This window comes from Labrus mixtus, chromosome 3 (genome assembly GCF_963584025.1).
Source record: "Labrus mixtus chromosome 3, fLabMix1.1, whole genome shotgun sequence".
Classification (NCBI taxonomy): Eukaryota; Metazoa; Chordata; class Actinopteri; order Labriformes; family Labridae; genus Labrus; species Labrus mixtus.
This window is the reverse complement of record NC_083614.1, coordinates 14,933,372-14,957,898: the sequence shown is the minus strand read 5'-3', so window position 1 is coordinate 14,957,898 and position 24,527 is coordinate 14,933,372. Positions and strand designations below refer to the sequence as shown.

The 24,527-nt window shown below is 39.8% G+C and overlaps 3 protein-coding genes across 3 annotated transcripts in view; all 3 read left to right on the top strand.

Moving 5' to 3' along the window:
• Positions 1 to 395: 395 nt before the first annotated feature.
• haus8 (HAUS augmin like complex subunit 8) lies at positions 396 to 5,680 on the top strand. The gene is made up of 10 exons (XM_061033155.1): positions 396 to 503; positions 778 to 842; positions 2,093 to 2,154; positions 2,340 to 2,466; positions 2,723 to 2,815; positions 2,913 to 3,016; positions 3,225 to 3,383; positions 3,596 to 3,737; positions 5,113 to 5,254; positions 5,366 to 5,680. The coding sequence occupies exons 1-10, from the start codon at positions 439 to 441 to the stop codon at positions 5,490 to 5,492; spliced, it is 1,086 nt and encodes a 361-aa protein (XP_060889138.1). The 5' UTR covers positions 396 to 438; the 3' UTR covers positions 5,493 to 5,680.
• Positions 5,681 to 6,032: 352 nt separating this feature from the next.
• On the top strand, positions 6,033 to 9,459 carry sac3d1 (SAC3 domain containing 1). The gene is made up of 4 exons (XM_061033157.1): positions 6,033 to 6,139; positions 6,913 to 7,318; positions 7,776 to 8,058; positions 8,617 to 9,459. Exons 1-4 carry the CDS (start codon positions 6,048 to 6,050, stop codon positions 9,081 to 9,083), a joined length of 1,248 nt encoding a protein of 415 aa, XP_060889140.1. The 5' UTR covers positions 6,033 to 6,047; the 3' UTR covers positions 9,084 to 9,459.
• A 787-nt stretch (positions 9,460 to 10,246) lies between these two features.
• cpamd8 (C3 and PZP like alpha-2-macroglobulin domain containing 8) overlaps positions 10,247 to 24,527 on the top strand; it is a 44,356-nt gene continuing 30,075 nt past the window's right edge. Inside the window, exons 1-20 of the mRNA XM_061033154.1 lie at positions 10,247 to 10,818; positions 13,125 to 13,276; positions 13,753 to 13,775; positions 14,410 to 14,575; positions 14,864 to 14,916; positions 15,357 to 15,374; positions 15,908 to 15,962; positions 16,256 to 16,369; positions 16,690 to 16,774; positions 17,169 to 17,277; positions 17,552 to 17,779; positions 17,985 to 18,155; positions 18,246 to 18,374; positions 18,555 to 18,753; positions 19,044 to 19,219; positions 20,393 to 20,542; positions 20,847 to 21,008; positions 21,113 to 21,255; positions 21,897 to 21,959; positions 23,518 to 23,749. Coding sequence (XP_060889137.1) covers positions 10,733 to 10,818; positions 13,125 to 13,276; positions 13,753 to 13,775; positions 14,410 to 14,575; positions 14,864 to 14,916; positions 15,357 to 15,374; positions 15,908 to 15,962; positions 16,256 to 16,369; positions 16,690 to 16,774; positions 17,169 to 17,277; positions 17,552 to 17,779; positions 17,985 to 18,155; positions 18,246 to 18,374; positions 18,555 to 18,753; positions 19,044 to 19,219; positions 20,393 to 20,542; positions 20,847 to 21,008; positions 21,113 to 21,255; positions 21,897 to 21,959; positions 23,518 to 23,749 — 2,514 coding nt within the window. The 5' untranslated portion in view covers positions 10,247 to 10,732. The remainder of the gene's footprint in view (positions 10,819 to 13,124; positions 13,277 to 13,752; positions 13,776 to 14,409; positions 14,576 to 14,863; positions 14,917 to 15,356; positions 15,375 to 15,907; positions 15,963 to 16,255; positions 16,370 to 16,689; positions 16,775 to 17,168; positions 17,278 to 17,551; positions 17,780 to 17,984; positions 18,156 to 18,245; positions 18,375 to 18,554; positions 18,754 to 19,043; positions 19,220 to 20,392; positions 20,543 to 20,846; positions 21,009 to 21,112; positions 21,256 to 21,896; positions 21,960 to 23,517; positions 23,750 to 24,527) is intronic.

Below are 24,527 nucleotides of genomic sequence, written 5' to 3'. Positions count from 1 at the left end.
TTAAAAACTCAGTATTAGGTATATTTAGACATAATTTCATTTGTAAATGAAACATTGCAGTACGACCTGCAGGTTTAACACTTACTGGAACGAAATAGGACAGTGATGGATGAATAAATGTAGCTGATTTATGTGGTTCCTTTGGAGAGAAAATAAACTGTTGTTTATATTGTAATATATATTTACGGCCTTTTTGTTTTAAGGTGTATGTTGCTGTTTTCAAGAGTTGCAGGTGGCAGCATTACACATCTTTAAAATATAATCAAGAACAATTACTATGAGCGCCCAAACCCTCCTCTACAGTAGATGTCAGCAAACACTTTCATTTCTGTGCAATCCGAAATAAATGTACGAAGAAGATCAGCGGAACCAAAGTATGACTCCATGTTTCTACCGGATTATAAACTATGCCACACAGGCGGTTTTCTTCAAAACATTATGGCGTCGAGAAGAACATCAACAGTGCCAAGTGGTTTTAAAAATCCCTCTACCGACTCCAAAAGGTAAAACCTTCGGCACTTTTCCCCTCCTGTGGTTATTAAGTTTAACTTATTTCGCAATTTTTGGGCAATTTATCTATTTCGGTTAACTTCGACATTCTTTGTTTAGCATTAACGAACTGGTTCTTACTGCCAGACTATTCATGTGGCTAATAAGCAGGGTATAAAAACGAGTAAAATAAGGCGTGTTTATGTTCCCCTAAATTGAAGGAAAATGGTACAGGTAGCTTAGCTTTCATTCAGTCTTGAATTTGACGGCAGCCTTTGTTTATTTCAGCTCAAAATCTGTGACCGCTGCTACCAAACCCAACAACAGTGGAAATGGGAAGAAACTTGTTAAATGTAAGTATCATCATTTTTTTTTGTCACTAATTGGCGCATGCTCACAATTCTCATCAGTACAATTACTATATTACTTAGTGAATTGCCACTCAATATTTCTAAATTGATACTTTGCACTACTTTGTGTTATCCTCCTACAATAGTATTTAATATAAAATAAGCCTTTGCAGGAAAGTTATAACAAAAGTATCAGTCCTGACTGGCATCGTTTTGCTTAAGTTGGTGTTTCAAATGTAGTGTTCCTTTCTCTCTTATTTTTTCAAAATGTTCTTGTTTAAATAAAAATAGACAGTAAAACACATGTCGGTTTATAATCCACAGTAACATGACCAAACTAAGAAAAACAACAGCTCAAATCCACTCCATTTCACAGGAGGTGAAGGGAGATTGTTTATGTTACAGGTTGATCTTAGGTTTACATTCAGACTCGGAGGACTCCTTATGAGACAACTGCAGAGAGATCAGCCTCAAGATAATTCAGATAGGGTTTCCAGACTTTGTAAAACATCCGTTATGTCTCATGTTTTTGCATGGGAAAATACTTTTGGTTATTCCAAGGGATCCAGTTCAAATATGACACTATGCCGTCCTTTAACAAAAGGGCCTTCATTACTAATACATTGTAAGAATATATCTTTTTTTCTTGCAGCAAAGGTGAAATTGTTATATAACCTTTAAACAGCTACAGTGGTTATATTGCTACTCTAAGAAGAGACATAGGATCCAGCTCTGAATTTGTTTGAAATATTATTCACATTCGTGAAGTATTTCCGACCAATATTTCTGCAGATTACGACATGACCATTAACACCATAAACAGGGGGTTAACCATTTTCTGTGTTAAAGACACAGAGGGGAAAGTGAGGGATTAAAAGAACGCCTGTGCCTTGGAGATATGTGTGTATATATATGTGTATTCTATATTTCATTGTAGAGTGAGCTCAGGTTGTTAAAACAGCATTTCTACAATTACAGATACCTCAGAGTGATCCATAAGGGTTGAACTCTTATTGATGTAATGTCTTACTTATTTGTAAGAAATTAAGAAGTGTGGTAAAGTTTTTGTTGTTTAAAGGGTTGTTAATTATTGGAGTAAATGTGGAAGTTAAGGTTGATCTCCCCTCCAAATGGCGGACTGACGGCTATGCCTCCAGAGCATTGATTAAATAGGATTTGCAAAATGATAATAATGTAAGCTTCATCAGTTCTTCTTCTGTCTATTTCTCTTACAACCTTTCATTCATCTTTAGCAAGTGGGACTGTTGTCAAGTCTCGATATATGCAGGCCGCTGAGAAGTCATCTCTCTCCAAGGTAATTATATTTTCTAGGTTATTGTTTTTTTTCATTTAGCATTCATGTTATATGAGTCTTAAATCATCAATAGCATCTGTCTAAGCTCTTCCTTTGCCGCACTCTTTTTCTGTTTGTTTTTTAAATAGTCACATGTTTGATAATACACATCAGTTCTCTTTGTGTACCACTGTTCCTGTTGACAGAGTAATTCACTAACCAACGAGTCAATGGCTGTGCCACCGAGGCCTCTTTCACCTAAACCCACTGGTGTCAAACCAAGGTCGGGCACTCCACCAAGACGCTCAATGGCCCCACATGCTATAGCAACAAGTAGGTTCTTCCTATGAACATTATTGTGAAAATCAAGTCACACAGTTGTCTATGATTAGTGATTACAGTTCTTGATTTTATTGATTAAATATAAATGAATCGTGTGTCAGGTACCTGTGAAGTGCCCTTGCAGCAATTATGTTAACTTCTAAGAACTTTCACTGATTAAAAAGGGTCTTTAGTTTCCGGTATACAGGCTTCTTGTTACAAGCAAATGTTAATGATGTCCTTCTTACATCAATGATGTCACGTTAAGCTGAGCCATCGCTGCTGGTGAAAAGTGTTCTGCAGTCCACATTCGCAGAAGGATCATGCTTTCGACCAGATTTTGACATGTCTGTCATTAAAGGTAAACCGACTCAACAACCTCACATGCTTTGTTATTTACAAATGGAAGTACCCGTATTCTTTTCTGTAACCCTTTTTCTTCAATCTTTCTCTGCAAGAGAAAACAGTTATTGAAGGTGCAGCTGAACCCGAGAGAAATCCAGAGAATGAAAAGAGACTCATTGAGATGCAAACATTTTTACTGGCCTACCTGACAGCTAAGGTGAGTTAGTCAAACATTTTAGTTTAATTTATCTGCTAGGCAGGGAACTGCTTTCATTGTATGTGCTCTAACCAATTATGGTTTAATTTTTAGTGTAATACTATCCTCTCATTGTGTATGGAGACTTATCCACTGTAATTGTTTGGGGAATAAACATCTTGTCATAGTCTTATTATGTGAATGATTTAACATAAGTTCTTTCCTTAAGATGGAGAGCAGTACTGCGAAGCTAAAAGTGGAGGCAGAGGCAAGGATTCTGCAGGAGATGGAAGAACTAGAGGCCCTACATAAGGAGGTTCACAGCAAGAAGAAGCAGTACCTCCTCATGGAAAAGAAGAGGCTCATAAATGAGCTGCTGGATATGCAGGTCAGAGAGCCACTTCTTTAGTAGTCAACATAGCATAGTGTTCAATGTTAAATTAAAGAACGAATGAGTTTTGAAATATGGTTCAAAGCTTTCTTAAAGGTTTTTTAAAATCATATTTTCAATATTAAAGTAAAAAACTCACTCAGTGTACATGTGAGAGATTATATGAGTACACCATTCTCATTCTGCTAATATTATTGTGTTTTGAACAGATTGCTGCACTGACTCCTGTAGCAGAAGCTGCCAAGCAGTTCACAACAGATTACAACACTTTCGCCCGGGCAGTTGACACCACCCGACATGAGCTGCCTGTCAAGAATTTCTACATTGACGACGACAGAAAGGAATTTCTAGGTTGTTTTTACAGTTATTACATTTCACAGAATACCGTCTTTGATTTGTTAGCAATAGTAATAGCTTTTAGGTATATAGCACTTGTTTTTGCAAAGTCACAAAGTGCTTCACAAACAGCATTAACAAATGTTTTCACAGAGAATAAAAGTTTTATAGAAGAATGTTTCAAGAAGACATTAAGAAGTAGAGAAATCAAAGAGTCTTGCAAACTGGATTTCAGCAGGTAGCTCGGTCCATAGTTTGGGAGCTAGGACTGCAACAAATCAACAACCCTTAGTCTTAAAATAGGCTCTGGGTACAACCAGCAAACCCCTATCAGCTGGTTTCAGAAAGCACCCAGTCTCATAGGGGGTTCGAAGGTCAACAATATAGATCTATTGGCTTGGTCACGGCGTGCTTTCAAAGTTAGTATTACATTTTTTAAATCAATGCAAAGAGGTCAGGATTGGGGTTATGTGGTTCTTGAGTACCAGTATAGAGGACATTTAAAAAGTCCCAATGTGACAAAACAAATGCAGGAACCACCTTGTGTAAGTCATGAAATTGTTTTATTTTAAAAATCAACTTGAGCAGGCAAAAATACAAGTCTGAACAACTTTCTTTACCTGATTATCAAAGGAAAGTTCAGAATCAAAAACAACACATTGGCTGCTTGTAGTTGGCTAGATGTTTTGTGAAAAGGGTCCAAGTTTTCCAATAATGTTGCTTGGGGTATTTGGTGAAGGCAGGTGGTAAGTAGGTGTGATCTACAGTGTCGAAGGCTGCCCTCAAATCTAGCAGGACTACAACCGCACGTTCTCCTTTGTCAGCGGCAAGGAGAAAGTCCTGTGACACTTAAACTAAAGCTGTCTATACTGCGCATGGCCCTAAACCCACACTGATATGTTTCCAATATGCTGTCTGCACTCAATTAATCACTGAAAACAAAAACTGCACCATCAGAACTGTGTGCAAATGTATTTATCAGATTCTTGCTTCTCATTGTAATAGGTTTCTGGTTTTATCTAATGCTGTCTTTCTCCAACAGACCTTAGCACTTCAAATGAGTGAGACAGGCACTGACAAAACAAATACAGTAATCTAAATTGTAATAAAATTAAAAAATAATCTTGCCTTGGCACATATTGGCGCGCTGTATAATGTTACTGTTATTAATACAAATTTGGTGTTCAAGTTTTTCACAGGATATTGCATTTTAAACAATGGTGTTTTGGATGTTGATGGTATGTCACAAGCCAATTGAAAGTAAATTCAATCATATAAGGATTATATACAATGTAACGTCTGTATGCCTTGATAAATACTTTATTAAATGTATTTTGCAGGGGGGAAACAATGAATGATAATCTTATCCCTGTGTTTTCACCTATATTAGAGAAATCTGAAACCTGCCTAAAGGAATGTGAGAAGTTGCTGGTGCAGTGCACAGATGGAGATCACAATGACAACAGCACTTCTCTAGAGAGCCTTAAGGACATGAAAATGACATCAAAGGACATCAGTCAGCAGCTATCAGGGTATGCACATACTGTATATGGAGAACTTGACTTTTGAATGCCTTGAATACACTGTCTGCTTTTAATTGACTGTTTTATGTTTTTTGTTCGTATGCTCCTTCTATTTTTTAGGGCATGTTCGGAGTTGCTTGAGATGTCATCATTGGTCTGCCGCCATACAATCCAGGTCCAGCAGGCCTCAGAGGAAGAACAACTAGGAGCTGCAAGAGCTCAGGAGCTCTACTGTCTGAAACAGTGAAGGATACCACACAGCATGAAATACACAGTACATGCACTTTTTATATTTGTAACATTTTAATGTATGTATGTGTTTTAATGTATAGTCTAATGTCTGATTTCTTTGGAGAAAGAAGAAACAATAAAAATATGCATTTGTATTGAAAAAGAATCCTGTGCGGTTGATAATAAAAACTCAACTCAACTTTATTTATATAGGAGTTTACTCACAACACAGTTGATCCAAAGTGCTGAACAGTGCAGATAGAGGAAAGACACAGACAAGAACAACTACAATCTAAATGATAAAACAGGTAACAATTTTGTACAGTGTAACACAAAACTTGTAGAGCTATGGATCCCTGAGCTTGACGGGTTATTGAAAATGGAAGGAAATTGAGTAGAAATATGTTTTAAGGTGAGTCCTAAAAGTCCTACTAGTGGGTGAGAGTTTTATACAAGTTAAATAAATTTGAAATAAGTTACGCACAATTAATCTGCTTATTCAGTGGATAACAAATTATCGAGTGTGGCTCGGTGTGGTTTTGGCATTCCGGATGTGACGTCACATCAAAACATGAGTGACACATTTCTATTGGATGTCACTGAGAGTGCCGACCATTGTGTTTTTGAAAGTTCAATGAACCGCAGGAGAGCTCCTCGTCGCATGTGAGTGTATTTGTCTTAAAATGTGTATGTTTAGCATTATGTTGAGACTATCACCCAAAGCAAAGTGTTAACTTTGTTTGTTTAAAGCTTTGTTATCGTAGAAACGCTCTCCGCTAGTTATCTCTTTTGCTGTAAGCTAACTGCACATGCTAGCTAACTCGATGGACAAGTAAAAGACAAAATCCTCGTTGTAGCCACTGTTACTTACAGCTACTCATACCTAATACTTTGTTATTTATGTACAAAGCTAACAACTGTAGAAATGTTGCCTTTCTTTACTTCGAGGCTTAATTTTTAACAAGTGCAGCCAAGATACAGTTAGCATGACATCCATAAACAAAGCCAACATTAAAACATGACATCCATAAACAAAGCCAACATTAAATCATGACATCCATAAACAAAGCCAACATTAAAACATGACATCCATAAACAAAGCCAACATTAAATCATGACATCCATAAACAAAGCCAACATTAAACGAGTTTCTATTTCAGGTGCTCTGTTATCCAAGAACACGTCCTAAAATTAAGTAAACTTAAGTTGAAATCATCAAAATGTAGTTAACTTTAACCTGTAGTATTTTAGTACCATGCATTCAAACATCATAGAATTTAAAGGAAACCATACCAAGTCAGTTGTAACAAGCAGACTTGTATAAGAGCTGGTATTTTCTGTTGTTGGACGAGATGCACTTGGTGCTAATGCTTGCTTTTATCCAATTTCTTATCAGACTGCATTTTCAGTTATTAACCATCCTGTTTCCCCATCAGCTATCACTCTCAGAGGAGGGGTGCGCAATCAGAAGGAGGATGGAGACAGAGGAACGAAGAGCAAGGTCAAGGAAAAGCACAGGTGAGAGAGGTTGAGGAGAGTCGAGAGCAGCAGGGGAAAGAAACCGTGCCAAGGGGAACATGTCAGACCATGTGCCCCGCTCGGGAGTTGCGAGACCGCGAGGCACAGAACCGCCTTCATCGTTTTGAGATGTTGGCAGGCACAGAAAGAGATAGATTGCCCAAGGGAGACCCTTTGCGTGCCGTAAAAGAATATTCCAGACCAGCAGCTGGGAAAGACTCGACTAACCCCACTCATCTCCGTCCACCTGCTGTGTTGCTGAAAGCTGTGTGTTACCTAATTGATGACATTGCTGCATCCACAGACCTGCACCCCTGGACTGAGGCTAGTAGTATTTACATATCTTTCCTAGTCAGTGATTAAAAACCCCATTAGTTACAGTTTGTCTGAACCAAACTCTTTATTATTAATGTGTTAATGAATTATTCAGTTAGAATTGTGTTTTTTTATCTATGCACCCTTAAAAACAGTTCAGCATCATTTGAGTTTTGTTATATCTCATGTATTTCCTATTTGCTGTATATAACCACACAGGAAACTAATTTACGAAACATCATCTTACAACATGTCCAGAAAACGAAACTATTCTTTAAAGAACCGAAATGACCAAACTACAATGAAATTATATGGAAAGTGTAACTATTCAGCTTAAGAAAGTATTTTTTTAAAGCAGATGTTTTGGACTGTTGTACTAAAGATGCGATCATGGATACTTAAAACCTAAACTTTTCTCAAGGTACTGTGCACTTTGTAATCGACATGTTTTTTTTTTTGCTTCTAGGTGTATAGCTTTGTCTTTGATCGGCTTCGTGGTGTAAAGCAGGATATGATCATCCAGAGGGTTTCGGGGGTGGACTGTGTCGCCATCTTAGAGCGGACAGTGCGTTTTCTTATTTACTCCTCTTACCAGCTCTGTGGTGAGCCACTGCGACTCTATGACCCACGCATTAATGACATGCACCTACAGGAGAATCTGAGCTGGCTGTTGGATTGCTACAAAACTGGAACAGGGCTGAACCCCAACCAGGAGGAGTTCCAGGCTCTTGGTCTACTGTACAACCTGGGTTGGTTAATACTTGAGATTTTTCTTTGGTGTATTTGCATCCAAGTCGAGGCATCATATAAATGAAAATCAGAATTTTGACTTTTGAGAAGTAATTCCCCAAAAACTACCAGGGAAACACTGTCTACATGTGTCTGTGCATGACAGCTATCTAGAGTTTTGCTACTGTTTCTTCACAACATAGAGATAGACCATGAAACCTCAGTGAAGGGTTTTTAAGGATCTCATGTTATCAATATGATTATCTACAGATCCTTTTCACAGGCTAGCTGTTCCCTAGAACTACAAAAAGATTGTTGCCACATCTTTTGGTTAGATCGCGCATGGATGCAGCACTGCTATGATGGGGCCATGTGGCTGCTAAACTATTCAATGTGAATGAAGAAATTTTGTAACTATCACAATCAAAGACAGAATAACTGCAGTCAGAAGTTGATCTTAAGCTTCTTCTGGTCTTAGCAGATAAGAAATGGCCTTTAAAAGAATATGTTAACTAGTTAGGGAAACAAAGGTTTATTGCAACAAAATTAATAAAATGTCTTCTTCCTGATCTCCGCAGGTTCAGCTCGTGTTGCACAACACATCATGGAGCTCCCTGAGCGGCTGCGCAGCTCTCCTGCCATTTCACTTGCTCTTTCCATCAACCAAGCTTTCCTGGAGCGAAACCCTGTACGTTTGCTGCGATTGTCTCAGAGGTTGAACTTCCTGCAGAGCTGTGCTCTGCACCGTCATCTGGTGACCTGTCGTAGAGATCTACTTCTTATATACAGCCACGGACACAGCAGCCGCAACTGTCGCTTTCCTCTTGATAGAATGGCTCAACTCTTGTCATTAGAAACATCACTTACAAACCAACTCTGCCAGGTGTATGGAGTGGAGGTCAACCAGGACAGCCATGTGGTTTTCTCCAAGACTACTTTCACTGAGCCTGAACAAGGAAAACTGCATTGCAAACTGTATCACAACATAGTGGCTGAGAAACAAAGTGACCTCACCATTGGGAGGATTATTCATGGTTGCTCTTAAGACGAATACAAGGGTAAAGCAGTAACAGATGTGCACTTTATTTATATTAGAAGCAATTTGTTCCTTTTAGGACATAGAGAGATCCTGCTTAAAGAAACTTCAGCAGTGCCAGTGTTTAGCTTTGGATTATACAACCACAATGTAAGATTATACACAACGTTAGTGTCGGTGCTGTTGTTGATCAAAGTGTCTTTCACACTCTACCTGAGAGAGGCTGGACAGATAATAAAGTTCCTTCCTTTGTGCCTGAAATACTCTTAAGATGTGAAAAAAACTTGATATTGTAACTGGTTATTTTAATAATGTTGAAATGTTTTATTTATGCAATGCCTTGTTTTTGTAAAATATATTAAACATTATCCTGTGCAACAATTAATTCATGCTAATTAATACAGTACCGCAGGCATTTCAATGACATTTCTTTTGTAAAAAAGCTTCTTTTTTTTTTTAATATCTTAACGGTGCACTATGTTTATTTGGCAGTGAAATTTGAAAGTTGGAGAAGGGAAACAATTCTGTGCTATATTTTCTGAACTAAATGCACAAACTGTATTCAAAGGAAAGAATGGGTCCCTGGAACACTGGAGCTTAAAAGCCACCAGAAGAGTTACGGTTTCACTGTCCTCCACCATAACTTGCAGCTTAGCATTTTATCTTCAAGCAGTGTTCCAGGGATCACGTTTTCGTCTGAGGACAGTTTGTGTATAGAGTTAAAAAAACATCTACCACAAAATCTGTAAATTTCTCCAACTTTCAAATTTCTCTATCAAAACTCCGTAGTGCACTTTAACTTTGAAGGATTGTGTTGCGGTTAAGCACATTCACCACACGAGGGCAGCAGATATCTTTATATCTCGTCAACGCACTCCAGCAAGAACTAAAAATAATAGACATGTATTTAGATCATCCTACTTAAAAGTGATTGTTTCCCATTCCTCTTAAAGCGTGTTTCACCATGTTGGTGATCGTGCGATGTTGTCCCGTGCAAAACGATCAATTTGCAACATCTTGACGTTTTGAGATGTAAACTGAACCAAAGTCTATGAACTGCAGGTAATTTATGGTGGTTTCAGCAAGACACTGGGGTTAGTCATGCTCTCGCTGCACAGAAGTGAGAGGAGGTATTGACGTGAATGAATCGGAGCCTGACGCCGATCGCCTCCTGATTCGCTGTTGCAGGAGCGGAAAAGGAGATCCGCAGGCTCGAAAAAGATCCCAAGGAACAATCGAGGAAGCACGAGTTACACGGATTTCTACTTGTCAAACACTGTGTTTGTCTGAGACATTTTCGCTCGCTGCTGTGGGAGAACGCTTACAATTTGTAATGCTGAAATATGAGAGAACGGAACCGGGGCGGGTGAAGGCACATGGGAGAGGACTGTCCGTGTACTCAAGGCTCTAAGAGGGAAAACACGATTTGCTTGGAACTGGATTTGGCGAAGTGGGATGTCTACAAAAAGTTGATGTTGGGTTCCGGACGAAGCTCTGCACACCTTCCACACCAACCAATTCCAATGGATAGATAGAGTTAGTGAGTGGTAGACACAGACTGTTAGAGTTTCATTTAACTTTTTTACTGAGTTTGAAGATCCAACCTCCTTCAGAGTGGAGAGTCAATATTCAGCATTATCTTGGCTACTGAGGCCAAAATGTTGCGATTGTCTTTGACAGCTTTGAGTCTTTCATGGATTTTGTTCATTTGCAACGTGAGCAGAACTTTTGCACAAGAAAGACAGTAAGTATAGCCCGTGTTTGCATGCGTTTTCTTTAAAGGGTTGTATGGTGCTTTAAACCTACAACAAGCATTTCCGATACTCTTAAACGAACCTTATAATTGACGAAGCAGTTATTAAGCCACACAGTTTCAATATCAACATATTGATTATTCAGCGTAAGAAGCATTTTTATCCCTTTTACTGAATATCTGCAGCAAGCATCTTGGTCATGGATGTTTGTATGATTTAATGTTATTACATACAATGACATTGTAACATACATTTTTCATTCATGTTCTTTTCAGGGCTTCTGGGTCATTAGACCTGAGAGCACTAAAAGTGGTATTTTGATAGTTTTAGGCCATGGGCTGGATTATATGCAGCTTTTGGAGCTTTTTCATGCCAATTAAGATGATAATAGATATTTAAGGTAATGTATGTGTATGGCAGCAAGCTTTCTCATTCTGTTTATCCCTCCACACCCAGAGACAAAAGAGGTGAATTCACTTTTGGCTCTTTGGTCCCATCACTCAGGCTACTGTCAGCTGCTTGGAAGCTTAATCCTGTCCTGAGATTTTTTTTTGATAATAGAAAAGAGACGTAAACAATGCTTCAAGGAGGGATGAATCACTGACAAACCTAGTCTTAATCAACAGACAGATTGTTCGATTTTTTTGTCAAGTTAAACAGCTAAGCAGAGGGTGAAATTTGGGCAAAGAGCATAAACCCATGTGACTGAACTAAAAAGAACTGACAAAACAGAACACAAATCTTTCTCAGGCTCTGGTCAGCTCTTAACTGAGGGCAAATTTAGCTTAAAAAAAACAATAAGAACTTGAGAACATCAAGCCATGTGACTGAAATAAGCATGGTCTCCACCACCTGATCCATGCTCATCCAAAAGCTGGTTAAACTCACTGTAGATCAAACGTACAAAGTCAATTTCCTCGTATTATCTTCCTTTTGCCCAAGCCTTATTTTCCAGGGGATTTTCTCATGACTTTTTCTCTCTCAAGAACTGCAATTGCCTCCGGCTGAAGGTCTGTAGTGCCGTAATGCCAACCACCTGATCCTTCTCTCAGGCATGCAATTGGGTTTGTGCTCAAGGCTTTGCTCAATTCTAATTTGTGTGATCTTCGGTTAGGTTTGCAGGGGGTGAGCAGGCCTTTTGCCCCAAAAACTAAGAGTTAGAATGACCAGACAGGCACTTAAACAACCACACAGATATTTTGGTCTGCATTGTCTGAGGTATAGAGCACTGATACAATTAATATATATTTTTTAAATCAACCCATGTCCACATTAGTATCTCCCTTATACTGGAACTCTTATCGATGAATTAAATACATCCAATTGCCCAATCACAAAAAAACTTATGCCGCTTTACTGTAGACTCTTGTTATACCATCTAAAGAGCCCCATCATCAATCCACCAACTAGAAAGCTCTTTACAATGGAAATGAGTAACCTATTTTTAACAGGCAGAAACCTTGTGCAGAACCAGACTCATTGGTGAACAGCCATCTGCCAGGACCAGCTGGTCCAAACTCCCCCAGTGTTATTCTACAGGATCATGCTAACAACTGCACTCATTATTCTTACTTTGCTGCCTGAGAGATAAAACCTCTCTTCACCAGCTGATACATTCAATTTAAATTTTTGCCAGACCATTGATAAGCATCCAAAGTAGTCTTTGCTCCGTGACCTCAGTGACAGGCCCCCCTTTTCTCAATTAATGTAAGAGTGACTGTGAAGAGTCTCAGTCGTTGTTTTGCGAAACAGACGCCAAGCTTCTGTCAGAGGTGCCAGACCACCCAAGGAGAACACACGAGCGGAAAGCTCATTGGCCAACAGGTACTGTGTCCCTGCTAACCACTGCAATTAAACCTGATCCTGCCACACAAATCCATGTGGAATGTCCCCGTTTGTACGAGGGTTTTTGTTATGAATAAGTTCATGTGGACATGTGTGCTGGTCAGGGATGAAGTGAGAAAACAGCAAGTGTGATATGTGAATATTCTTTAGATTCCCCTGCATGACTTCTTTCAAAACAAAATGAAAATCACAATAAATCCAGAATAGTGTAGCAAAGTGTGTGTCAGTGCAGTGATGCATTTTAGTTATGTTGAATTAATTTGTTCTCTGACGACCTCTGACTTGTTCCTTATCTTCTGCTACCAACTCACTTCTACTCCCCCCCCCCTCTGTGTTCTCTTATGTCATCTACTACAATCTCAACTTCTTCCTCACTCCCCTCGCTCTCTTCCTTCTTTTTCCTTCTTCTTTCCCCACCCCCCCTCCTTCCTCCACCCTTTCCACCTCTCAGGGGTTATCTGGTCGCTGCCCCCTCTGTGTTTCGAGCAGGCGTGGAGGAGAGTGTGAGCGTTACCATCTTCAATGCAAAAGCAGAAACACGCGTCCAAGTGCAGCTGGTGGTGAAGGGGCAGGCGGTCGCCCACAGCCATGGCTCAGTGTTTGGTGAGAACAGACCCTTGATCTAAGGTTACCCTGGCACAATGCAACATTTTTGGGAGGAAAACTTGAACTAACAAGTTGGAATATGAGACATTTCTCTTGTAATAATGTCCCTAATGTAACATAAGGATGTTGACATCACACAGGCAAACATACCTGAGCAGATATGGCTTTCATACACATTTTCTTTGATTGAAGGCATCAGATTGGTCCATCCCACCAGAAACTTAGTGTATACAGTGTGTGATTTGTTTGGCAGCACATTAATAAATGGTGCTAGCTCTACCTCTGTGTGGCATAGAGACTGGCTGTGGCTGGATTTCTCATTAAACCAGGTTGGAAATCTCCAGGTGAGCTCAGCCATAGTCTAGCATAGTTAAAAAAATAATGGATAATATAAAGGGTAGATATCAGCTACAAAGCTGGGAGAAGAATATAAAAATGTTCCCCTATAACTTATCTCATTGTTTCTATTTCAGATAAAGGCACCATCAAGCTAAAGGTGAGTCTAACTGTGTGTTGTTTTCATAGCATAGTACTAAAGTGCATACGTGCCGCTTTCCAGAGATGTTAAGAGTGCATGGCACTGTTAAACCGTGACAGCTGCACAGTAGTGAGAACCCTCTTGTCCGTTGTGTGTGCATTCCTTAGGCAACATGCAAATCAACACTAACATTATTTGTAATGCAACATCTGTCTCTGCTCATTCATTGGGAATAAGGTAACAGCCTCGATATAATATGCAACAGCTGTTGACGTGCATGTATGGTCCGCCGCCCCCGAAGGCTGGAATAGATCAATCTAGTATACACAACTCGATTCTTCCCTTCTGTCTCTCTCCCCTCCCTGTAACCTCCGCCTTCATTCTCTTGAAAAACTGTAATGCGTACTGTGTTGTGTTATAGCTTGGCATCTTTCTCCTGTGTTTGACTTCAGTTCCGTCCTTAAACTGTTAGTTATGGGGACTTGTTTAAAGTAGCATAGAGTAAATGCCTCAACCCTTATCCTGCTCATTTGATCTACTTGTGCATCTCTGTGCTAAAATTTACTCGGTTCGTGTGTGTGTTCGTGTGTGTGTGTGTGTGTGTGTGTGTGTGTGTGTGTGTGTGTGTGTGTGTGTGCATGTATGCTACCAGGTTCCCTCTGGTTTAAGAGGTCAGGCCCATCTAAAGGTGTGGGGCAACCGTCACCTCACAGAGGGAGGCTACATCTTCCACAACTTTACCACCGTCACATTGGAGAGCAAGGGCACAGCTGTCTTCATCCAGACTGATAAACCTGTCTACAAACCCAAACATAAAGGTTCCCTTATTGTACACCTGGTAGTTTAGTTGTTATAAAGAAATGAAGAGAACTTGCATGTTAATGCTACGTTTAACTGGCATGAAGGCATACTGTATAAATCCATCAAATTATTTCAGACTACAATTCCATCAACTTGATTCAGCTGTTCAGTTTTCGCCCATTAGCTTCTTGTAAGGCTGGAGAATTATTAATTAGAACAGGTCTGTCATATGCATTACGGTCTGCATATTTAAATGTTGCTTACCTGCTGTATTTAACAACGTTTTTTTCTATTTATTCTTTTAGTGCTCGTCAATGTCTACACTGTAACCCCCGACCTAAGGCCAGTGAATGACAAGGTAATTCAAATCTTCTGTCTCTATTTTTTATAACTCTGGCCAAAGAGCAACATAATATTTAGCATGGACATACTTTTCCAGCTCTAATTGCTGGAATTACAGGGAGTAAACTAGTCTGCTGTGAGTGCAGAGAATTGTACAGTTACCTCTTTACAGGAGCAAAGCTCGAGTCGTTTCTCTAGGAATGCCAGCAAAGGCTCCTAATATACTGAGGAACTGTGCAGACAGACGGTTTATTGATGTTTGCAGCTATGAATGTCTGCTGTGGGTAAAGGGAAATACTCACCTTCACAGATGGATGATTGTTGCATTAGGAAGGCGTGTTTAAAAACATTGGGAAGAAGCTTAGGGTCCTCTCCAGGCTTTACAGTTTACATTGAAGTCATAACGTCTTTTCCTTGTCTTGATCCCTTTTCTGTTTCTCTCTCTTTTCTTTTCAGATTGAGGCATATGTTTTGGTGAGTGGAAGCCAGCAGGACCACCCAAGGAACAGTGGCAATTTTTTTTTGTTCCCAGCCTGGTAGGAGATTACAGAGCAAAAGTCAGGGCAGCTCACCTAGATAACAGGGTGCTCTTTGGAACAGCACGAGGATAAACAACATGAAAGGAACCTCTTCTCTTCCCTAGTCTTCTCTTGGTTTAGTGCTTATCACTGCCCTACAAACCCACACATAATTCTTGTGCCTGCCTCAAACTTCCCGTCCTTGATCATCTATTGTCTCTAATGGGATCTTTGGATGATTGGAGGACAAATAACAAGCTGCTTAAGAAGCAGAGGGGAGTCCATGTTTGACTTATGGCTACTAGAAAGCACATCGGTGCAGCCCATGAATCACCTGAGGAAAAAGCTGTAGATGTATTCTGAGCCAGGTCTCTGGGTCAAGTTCAGTTCAAGGGTTGTGAGACCTGTTTAATCACATGCAAATGAATGACTATCACGCAGAAGATGAATACTTAAATGTGTTGTCTTAACGATGATTTGCTCTCTCAGGATCCCAGAGGATCCAGGATGGTCCAGTGGAAAGGTCTCAAATCTATATGTTGTGGTGAGTCCCAACTTCTACTATATATTTGCACCATCCGAATGCGTCATGTAGATTCAAACCTAATTTTTAAACATTTAAAATGAAGTAGTAACATTTCTACAAACATGGACATGCATTGTAGTTCTATGACTTCTCATCTAGTTTTTTAGACATTAAGAAGGACACTTCACTATTCTCTGTGCATCCCTGTAATTGTTATGTCAGGTAAATACAAGGTGGTACATACTGTGTATGGTTAATCATGCATGGCATACAGGCAGTGCAGGTGTTAAAGAGATTTCTTTGTCCTACAGGGGTTGTGAACATGAGTTTCCCTCTGTCCGACCAGCCTGTGCTTGGAGAGTGGTTTATCTTTGTGGAGGTGCAGGGACACACCTACAATAAGTCGTTTGAAGTGCAGAAATATGGTGAGGCTCTTTACATACAAGATTGTTATACAACATTGTTTATCAAGAGTTCTTTTTAAAAACATCTATTTTTACACATTAGGCATTTTTAATGGCTCTGTAGATCTTTTTGTGTCTATGTTGATATTCAGTGTTTTGTTTATTATTTGGTGTTCTAATAAAACGTTGAAAGTTCCTTTTAGCAGCTTTTGCAAAAGGTGTAGCTGTTGAGCGACATAATAAAATGATTATCCAAAATATCAGACTAATCAGGAGTAAAAAAAGACAACACAACAAAAAAATTTGTAAAATACTAAAACATTCTGTCTTGTCCCTCACAGTGATGCCCAAGTTTGAGTTGGTGATCGATCCACCACAATACATTAGTGATCTGAATTCATGCCAGCAGGCTTCTGTCAGGGCCAGGTAAGTCATTTCAAATTCAACTTCCAATAACACTCAGCCAGGGAGAGGGGTTGCAAATGAGCCATGGCTAGAAACCTGTATGTGTGGCATCTGCTTTGTATTTTAAATATGAAGCGATGCTCACTGCATGTGTACCTTAAATAGACGAATAAAATAAATGCATAAATCAAACATAAGTCTTTGTCTTTGATGTCGAGGTCTTCCTTTTTTACCCACCATCCTAAAATCCTGGTGCTGCTGTAGTTCTGTTTTTTATTTTTCACATTTTTCTATTACATACACTTTAATACTTTGAATGTATTTCATTAGCCACTAACTATTCAATTCAATTCAAAAACCTGTATTTGTCCCCGGGGGGCAATTCAACTATGGGTGCATTCTTAATATTACACAGGTATACCTTTGGGAAACCAGTTGCAGGGAAGTTGACAGTGAATATGACGGTGAACGGAGTGGGCTACTACCGTCATGAGATGGGTCATCCTGTGATAAAAACCATGGAGGTCAGTGTATTTATTCTCTGACGAACAAATATCCTATTACTGCCCGTTAATGAGCTTTGTGGAAGTTATTAGCATAGTCAAGTGTTGCATTACGTTTGTTGATTGTGTTTTCTGACTGTTTAGTTATGGTTGAACTTTTCCTGTTGTGGCTGAATTTCTGCTAACCCCCCCAAAATTATTATAATGGTCATAAAAACATTGAACATAATAGAATAGCACTAGATTAATGTTCTGCACATTAGCATTAAACAGATGACTCCTCTACTGTTCTCAGATAAAAGGCTCTGCAAACTTCAGCCTGTGTGTGAAGGACATGATGCCCTTAGATGTAGCCGATCACTTCAGGGGCACTGTGAGCATTTGGGCGGCAGTGACCAGCGTGGATGGGAGCAGGCAAACCACATTTGACGATTCAACGCCCGTCCATAAACAGCTCATTGACATAAAGTACTCAAAGGACACACGCAAGCAGTTCAAGCCCGGTCTGCCTTACAAGGGAAAGGTGAGGCTTTTGACTTTGAATGCACAAAACAAAAATGTGGAACTACGTGTTGCACTAAAGCAAAACAAAAAAAAAAACACAGCCTGTTGTAATGTTTTCCAGCTTACTTCTTTACATACTTTTGCCAACAGAGCTTAATACTTACCCATTTTTTCTGCAAATGTCATTTCGCCACAAGCTGTTGCTTTAATCTCTCTCCCTGCAGATTGAGGTGACCTACCCCGATGGAAGCCCTGCTGATGGGGTGAAGGTGCGTGTCAAGGCGGAGCTTACTCCCAAGGACAATGTCTACACCAGTGAGCTGATCTCTAAGGACGGGCAGGCCATCTTTGAGATCCCCTCCATCCCTACTGCTGCCCAGTACGTCTGGCTAGAGGTCAGTGGCTGTTGTGGTGGTAGTAAGATGATTATTTTTAGCTAATCTTATTGAACCTATAAAATGTTCTTTTTTTTTTGTCTGATGAAGACCAAAGTGACATCCATTGATGGGAAGACAGTGGGAGACCAGTACCTGCCCAGCTACCTGTCCATCAGTAGCTGGTACTCTCCCAGCAAGTGTCACATCCAGATTCAAAGCCCCAGCTCTCCTTTCAAGGTAAGTGTTTAATTCTTTTTCGTAAAAATTTTCCAGGCAACGTTTTGTGAATTTGGATTGTTGTGTTCCACATCCGTGTTGTCGCTTTGGCTTTGATGCTCATTTTGTGGCTATATTATTATTCTGATATCATCAGTTACATTGCAATGTCAGTGCATTTGTTCCCTTCTTTGTGCAAAGGTCGGCCAAGAAGCAGAAGTTGCTCTCAAGTCTACCTGTCCCTGTAACTTCACTCTACACTATGAGGTGACATCGAGGGGGAACATCATCCTGTCAGGCCAACAACCTGCCAACATGACGGCTTCCCACCGAGGAAAAAGGGCTACGGTCATCTTTGACAAGAACATCCATGCCACCCAACTGCCTCCTTCTGCCTCTGGTAAGAATGTTTTTTAACCATGTTGATTTAACAGATGCAACATGTACTTTTAGGATCTACTTTTATTTATAGAACCAGGCGCTAGAATGTTAAATATTTGAGCGTTATGTATCAAGAGGTTTATTAGTAGTTTCACTGCAGTAACAGACGGTAGACCGGCACTTATCACAGCATCGCTCCGTTTACTCACTGCTCTCCTGGTTTTTCCTTTTTCTGAATGTGCGAGCCTCTTCATTTTAAAGTCTTCATCAGTATACCTGTGTCCATCCCTTTTCTCATCACTCTGTCAGGTGTCGCTGGCTCCTCCTTTCAGGTCGAGGTGGACAGCTGCGTGTCGTATCTACGTTTCCCAGTTAGCCATAGCATGGCCCCCCTTAGCCGTCTTCTGGTCTACTACGTGAGGGAAAACGGTGAAGGTGTCACCGACAGTCTGCAAGTCCCTATCCAGCCTGTCTTTGAGAACCAGGTTTGCATTGTCTTGAAACATAAAGCTTCCTTGTGCATTGTTCAAACATTACCGCCTCTTTCTCAGCTTTTTCCATATTTGTTAACACCAAATAAACGAGTGCTGTACTGATTTTTTATTTATTCAGTACTATTCACTACAATATAGTGCAAAAAGAAAAGACAAAAATCCTCTGTTATACTTTAATTTCTCCAGAGAAAGGAATTTTTTACTAAAACATTTATGTTGGATATACATGTGGTTTTATAAGCAGCTTTTTTATGTAATAATTAATAAAAAACTTGGCAGAGTATGTGTATACATTTTGAATGTGAGCCCACGTATCCACGCACCAGCTCTATCCACCGTGTAATATCTGTAAACAAACAGCTGTGTTGGCCTGGGAGAGCTCCCTGGTTCCTGCCTGCATTAGGTGGAGTTAACTCCCTGAAGTATTTACAGCTCCCTGGTATGCCATTACAACACTCTCTCTCTCTCTCTCTCTCTCTCTCTCTCTCTCTCTCTCTCTCTCTCTCTCTCTCTCTCTCTCTCTCTCTCTCTCTCTGCATGCATGTTTGTGTGCATGGGGAGGAAGGGGTTGTGAGGGGCATGATTAGACAGTGGCCATGGAGGCTGCAGGCAGATGAGTGGGGTTATGACAGGAGAGGATGACAGGTTACAGAGTGGTGAAAGGAGGGCAACTGAAGTGATTAACGGGGCTAATTTGTGACTATGTGCTGTTGAAAAACAGTTCTGGTGTGTGAAAGTTTATGGCTGACACTCACCACCCCTCCTTCTTTCAAAGCCTGTAGTTTTCCACTCTGTCTTCAAGTTCCCCCACCATAACTTATTAATGTTCTTCCACTGTATATGATGCAAACTTGCTACTGTAGAACTGTCAGTACCATCAGCCAATTTTGCAACAGTTATTTATTTGATTTGCAGATTGACAGAAAGAAAATAAACAACATTTTTTGAGTGTATTCTAGTTTCCACTTTTAGTGAACATTTGAAAGACCCATTAGTTTATCGTTTAACTTAAAAAAGTAAAGGTTGCATCCCTGTAGCCATGTAATGGTTGAAAGTAAACGCATTATATTGTGGTGTAGAGAATTTGTTTTGAAAATGCACATTTGTCCATAGAAATGCTCATCTTTGGCATATTGTCTCTTAATTTGTGTTGGCTGTTTGTAGGTGTCTGTTACTCAGTCATCAAACGAGTCCATGCCAGGAGACCCCATCACTCTTAATGTCAGGGGAGAAAAAGGCTCCTGTGTGTGTGTGGCCACTGTGGATAAGAGCCTCTATCTATTAAAGCCTGACTTCCAGATCAGTCCAGACAAGGTCGGTTCCCAAGGTTACGGTAATATTTCATCACAATCATATACACTTTTTTCCTAGTAATAACGACATGGCACTGAAGTTGAAACATTTTTTTTTTTAGTTTAACATTTTTGTATAATTTTTTTGGCACTGCCACTTTACATGTGACTTAGCTTATTCTAAAGAAGGAAAAAGTTATGTTTGTTACATGTTATTTTACAACACTTAAACAAAATGATATAACATGTTTCTTCATAACCCGTAAGGAAGTATATAACTCTGAGCTTTGTTTGTGTTCTGTCATGAATGTGTTCCCTCTGACCAGGTTTTTAAAGAGCTTGCAGATTTTGACGTTTCCGATGCCTTTGGAATTCCTAAAGATGACGGACACTTCTGGTGGCCTGGGCTGTCATCAAAGAGACGCAGACGCTCCTCTGTGTTTCCCTGGCACTGGGACATCACCAAGGATGCCCGCTTTGCTTTCACTGTGAGAACACACATTACATAAAAAGTTCACAGTGATGTCACAGGGATGGGAAATTGTCATCTTCCTGTGAGTGTTTTTTTTATTGTCTTTATGTTTAAACTCAGGAAACAGGGCTGGTTGTGATGACAGATATGGTGAGTTTAAACCACCGGCAGAGCGGAGGCATGTACACAGATGAGGCCGTTCCAGCCTTCCAGCCTCACACCTCAACCTTAGTGGCTGCCATGCACTCTCGCCAAACGCCCAGGTACTGCACCTATTACAGAGCAGTCAGAGGTTGAATCACTCTGAACTCTGAACTCTGATGAAACACAAGTATTGTCCACTTTCTACTGAGGTAGCTATTTGAAAAAAACTACTACCATACCAAGCTCATTAAGCTTATCATTCTGTGTCAGAGTGTGCTCTTTAAAAATTAATTGCTGCTGACTTTGAATGTGCTACTTTTTAAATCACCTGTCACTTATTCCAATACAATTACTGTAACCAGACCACACACTGTTACACAGGGAGGTTCTCCTCTGAAAACAATGAGACAACAAACACAGGAGAGAGCAGTAATTACCTAATGCTCCCAGGAATTATGTCCTGTTAATACACATTTCAGTATTTGTTATGCTTGGGTTGAATAAGGTCCTGGAAATGAGTCATGGACAAGCCGAGAAAAACATGACAAAAGAAAAGAGTTTTGTTGGTTTGTCCATGTTTTAGATCTGCATTCCTTTAAGCCACAAATACCTCTCACTCTGATGATAAACATTAAACACATGACGTGACTTAGAGATTGTCAGTGTGGAATTCAGGATAATACATTTTCCAATTAAGATGTTGTTGTTATTGTGAGCAGCTGAAGCCTTTTATTGATGTCAGCTTGTGTTTTGTTTGCAGAGCAGAGAAGCGTAGGCGTACATTTTTCCCAGAGACTTGGGTGTGGCACTGCCTCAATGTCAGGTATTTTAATTTTTATATAAATATTTTTCTGTGTGTATGTGTGTGCGCGTGTGTGCGCGAATATTAGTGCATGTGCATGAGCATGTTTCAAGCCTGAGGCTAGATATAAAAGGTACACCAGATTGCCTATCATTAAATGGGATTTAATCACAATCTGAAGGATTTAGAAGAATATAAATAGGAGAAGAGAGGACAGGGGAGGAAAGTTATAAAACCTTTAAAGATGAAAGAGAAGCAGGAGGGAAAATTAAAAAACATTGATTGCGTGAAAGGGAAGATGAAAAGATAACAACGGGGGGAGAAACAGAGTTTTTAATAAAAGAAGAAAGGTTATTAGAAAAAAGAAGATAAGGAGATGCTAGGTTAGGACCAAAAAAAGGTTATCTTGAAAGGAAACCGTGCGAACAAAGTCTAGTCAAAAGGTAGGGTATGCAAGAGGCAAACATTCCTGGAACAAATAACCAGCACATATCAGGGACTGTGACAACTACCATACCCAAAATACTCAAACACTGGTTAAAAACAAACCAAATAGTGCTAATGCATATTGTCTGATCACTCCTCTTATGCCCATTCTCAGGGGCTTAACATTTAGCATTTTAACTAGTGTATTTTAGCTGGGTCTGTTTTTTTTTTTGCAATGTAACAAATTTAAAACAGTCTGTGAGCTTCTCCGCATGTTGTCTTGCCGACTGTCCTGTGAGGTGAGGTGTGTGTGTGTATGTAATTGTACAGAAGTGTGTGACTGTGGGTGGAATGTAGCTATTGTGCTACTGCCAGCATATTCACATTGATGCTTATTGATTGAATAGTAGGGGGATTGGTTGGTTAAATTGCACTTTCCTAATTAAATCAATTCAGTAAAATAAAGCAAAATAAAAGATAAGGGAGAAGAGGGGTAAGAGAGTATTGTAGCTTGTATGTGAGAGGATGGATCCATCACTCCAGCTGCATCCAGGTTTTCCCCCCTCTCAGTGTGCATGTGCCTCATTTACTGTAACGTGGGCGATCTTGGACCAAACTGTCACTTTTTCAACAGCTCTCTGCATTCATGTTATGCCAGTATAAATGTACTGCCCATAGATTTCCATATGCTTGATTCCCCTGGATGGCACTTACACTCTGCCTAATTTCCTGTCATGTGCTAAGCTCTGATTTCCTTTAAAAGTCTTATTAAAGTGGATTTTGGGCAACTTTGATCAAAAGGAAGGGTGTACACAGAGTGTTTCAAGTTTATTATGCCCTGTGTCCGTTTGCCAAGACCAACACAAAATACGTGTAGCCAGTAATGATCTCAGCTTGTTTGAATCAAAGAGACAGATCAGGCCAACATCTGACTGTCCCTCCTGCATATCCATTTAAAAGTGTTTGCTGTACTTTCATTAGTGCAGGTGCTGATGTTGACACAGGTGGTAGTATAAAAGTAATCTACAGTACTTCATCAAGCCTGTCCTTGTAGTCAGGGCTTTTTTTTTTTATTGCATTTCATATAAGCAAAAATATTTTTATTTCACTGTCTTGTGAAGTTATATTATGTATCAACATGTGTCACTTACAGCTCTGAAACTGGGGAGGCCGAGCTGCGATTGGATGTGCCTGATTCAATCACCACCTGGGTGACAGAAGCTGTTGGCTTGTCTGAAGAAAAGGGTCTGGGCATAGCAAAGAGAGCAGAGCTTCATACCTTCAAGCCTTTCTTTGTTGACTTCACATTACCCTACAGCTTAATCAGAGGAGAGCAGACCAAAGTTCCTCTCACGGTCTACAACTACCTGCCAACCTGTGCTGAGGTAAGATGATGAAGGAGAAGGCAGAGAGACAGAGAACAAGTTACTTTAACCCTTTATGTGGAGGTGTTTTTTTCTTTGTTTTCATGTAGAGACAATGGTCAGGGCCTGATCACACATACATGGTGTTGGGAATAAATACATAATAGTGAATAAATAACCACATAAGGATGGATATCATTATTGGCAACTTATTATTGAACAAAAGCTGATAAAGAACACACCCAGGAGTCTGATTTTAGTTTGGCTGGTAGGACCAGGTTAAGTCCTATAAGATGGTATTGTATCTTCTGTTCTGTATCTGTGCCTCATGACATATCCTTCCATGGCTCACTCTAATTGTCACTTTTCTTTCTGTTTTCTTATAATCTGGTGATCACAAGTTGTAGTGCATCGTCTTTGAGCAGCTTCTTATGTGGTGACATCTAACATTTAATGTTGTTTTTTCCTCTTTAAAAAATATCTTATTGGCACGACAGCTGAAGAGATTCAGGAAATACTCTACCAACTTAGCTACAGGTGCCCAAAGATCAATTTAATCTAATCATATTATTAGGAATAATTGCTCTATTCTGGTATGTGTTACTGACATAGATAGGAATATTTACCAAATCATTTTTTTGGGCCATACTGTCCCTACTTGTTTGTGTTAATAACAGCTAACAGTTTCTGACTGTGAATGGCATGATGGTGAAAGAAATGTATTTAAAAGTCTTCCATTTGACTTAGTTAACATGTTGGCTTAAAGAGTGTTTTTTAGAACGTTATTGTGTGTACTGGG

Excerpts from the sequence above, each read along its gene's own strand:
- haus8 (XM_061033155.1), top strand. The coding sequence starts at position 439 with ATGGCGTCGAGAAGAACATCAACAGTGCCAAGTGGTTTTAAAAATCCC. Across the intron at positions 504-777 it reads CCCTCTACCGACTCCAAAAG|CTCAAAATCTGTGACCGCTG; the intron begins GTAAAACCTTCG and ends TGTTTATTTCAG. Across the intron at positions 5,255-5,365 it reads ATCAGTCAGCAGCTATCAGG|GGCATGTTCGGAGTTGCTTG; the intron begins GTATGCACATAC and ends TCTATTTTTTAG.
- sac3d1 (XM_061033157.1), top strand. The coding sequence starts at position 6,048 with ATGAGTGACACATTTCTATTGGATGTCACTGAGAGTGCCGACCATTGT. Across the intron at positions 7,319-7,775 it reads ACCTGCACCCCTGGACTGAG|GTGTATAGCTTTGTCTTTGA; the intron begins GCTAGTAGTATT and ends TTTTGCTTCTAG. Across the intron at positions 8,059-8,616 it reads TGGTCTACTGTACAACCTGG|GTTCAGCTCGTGTTGCACAA; the intron begins GTTGGTTAATAC and ends TGATCTCCGCAG.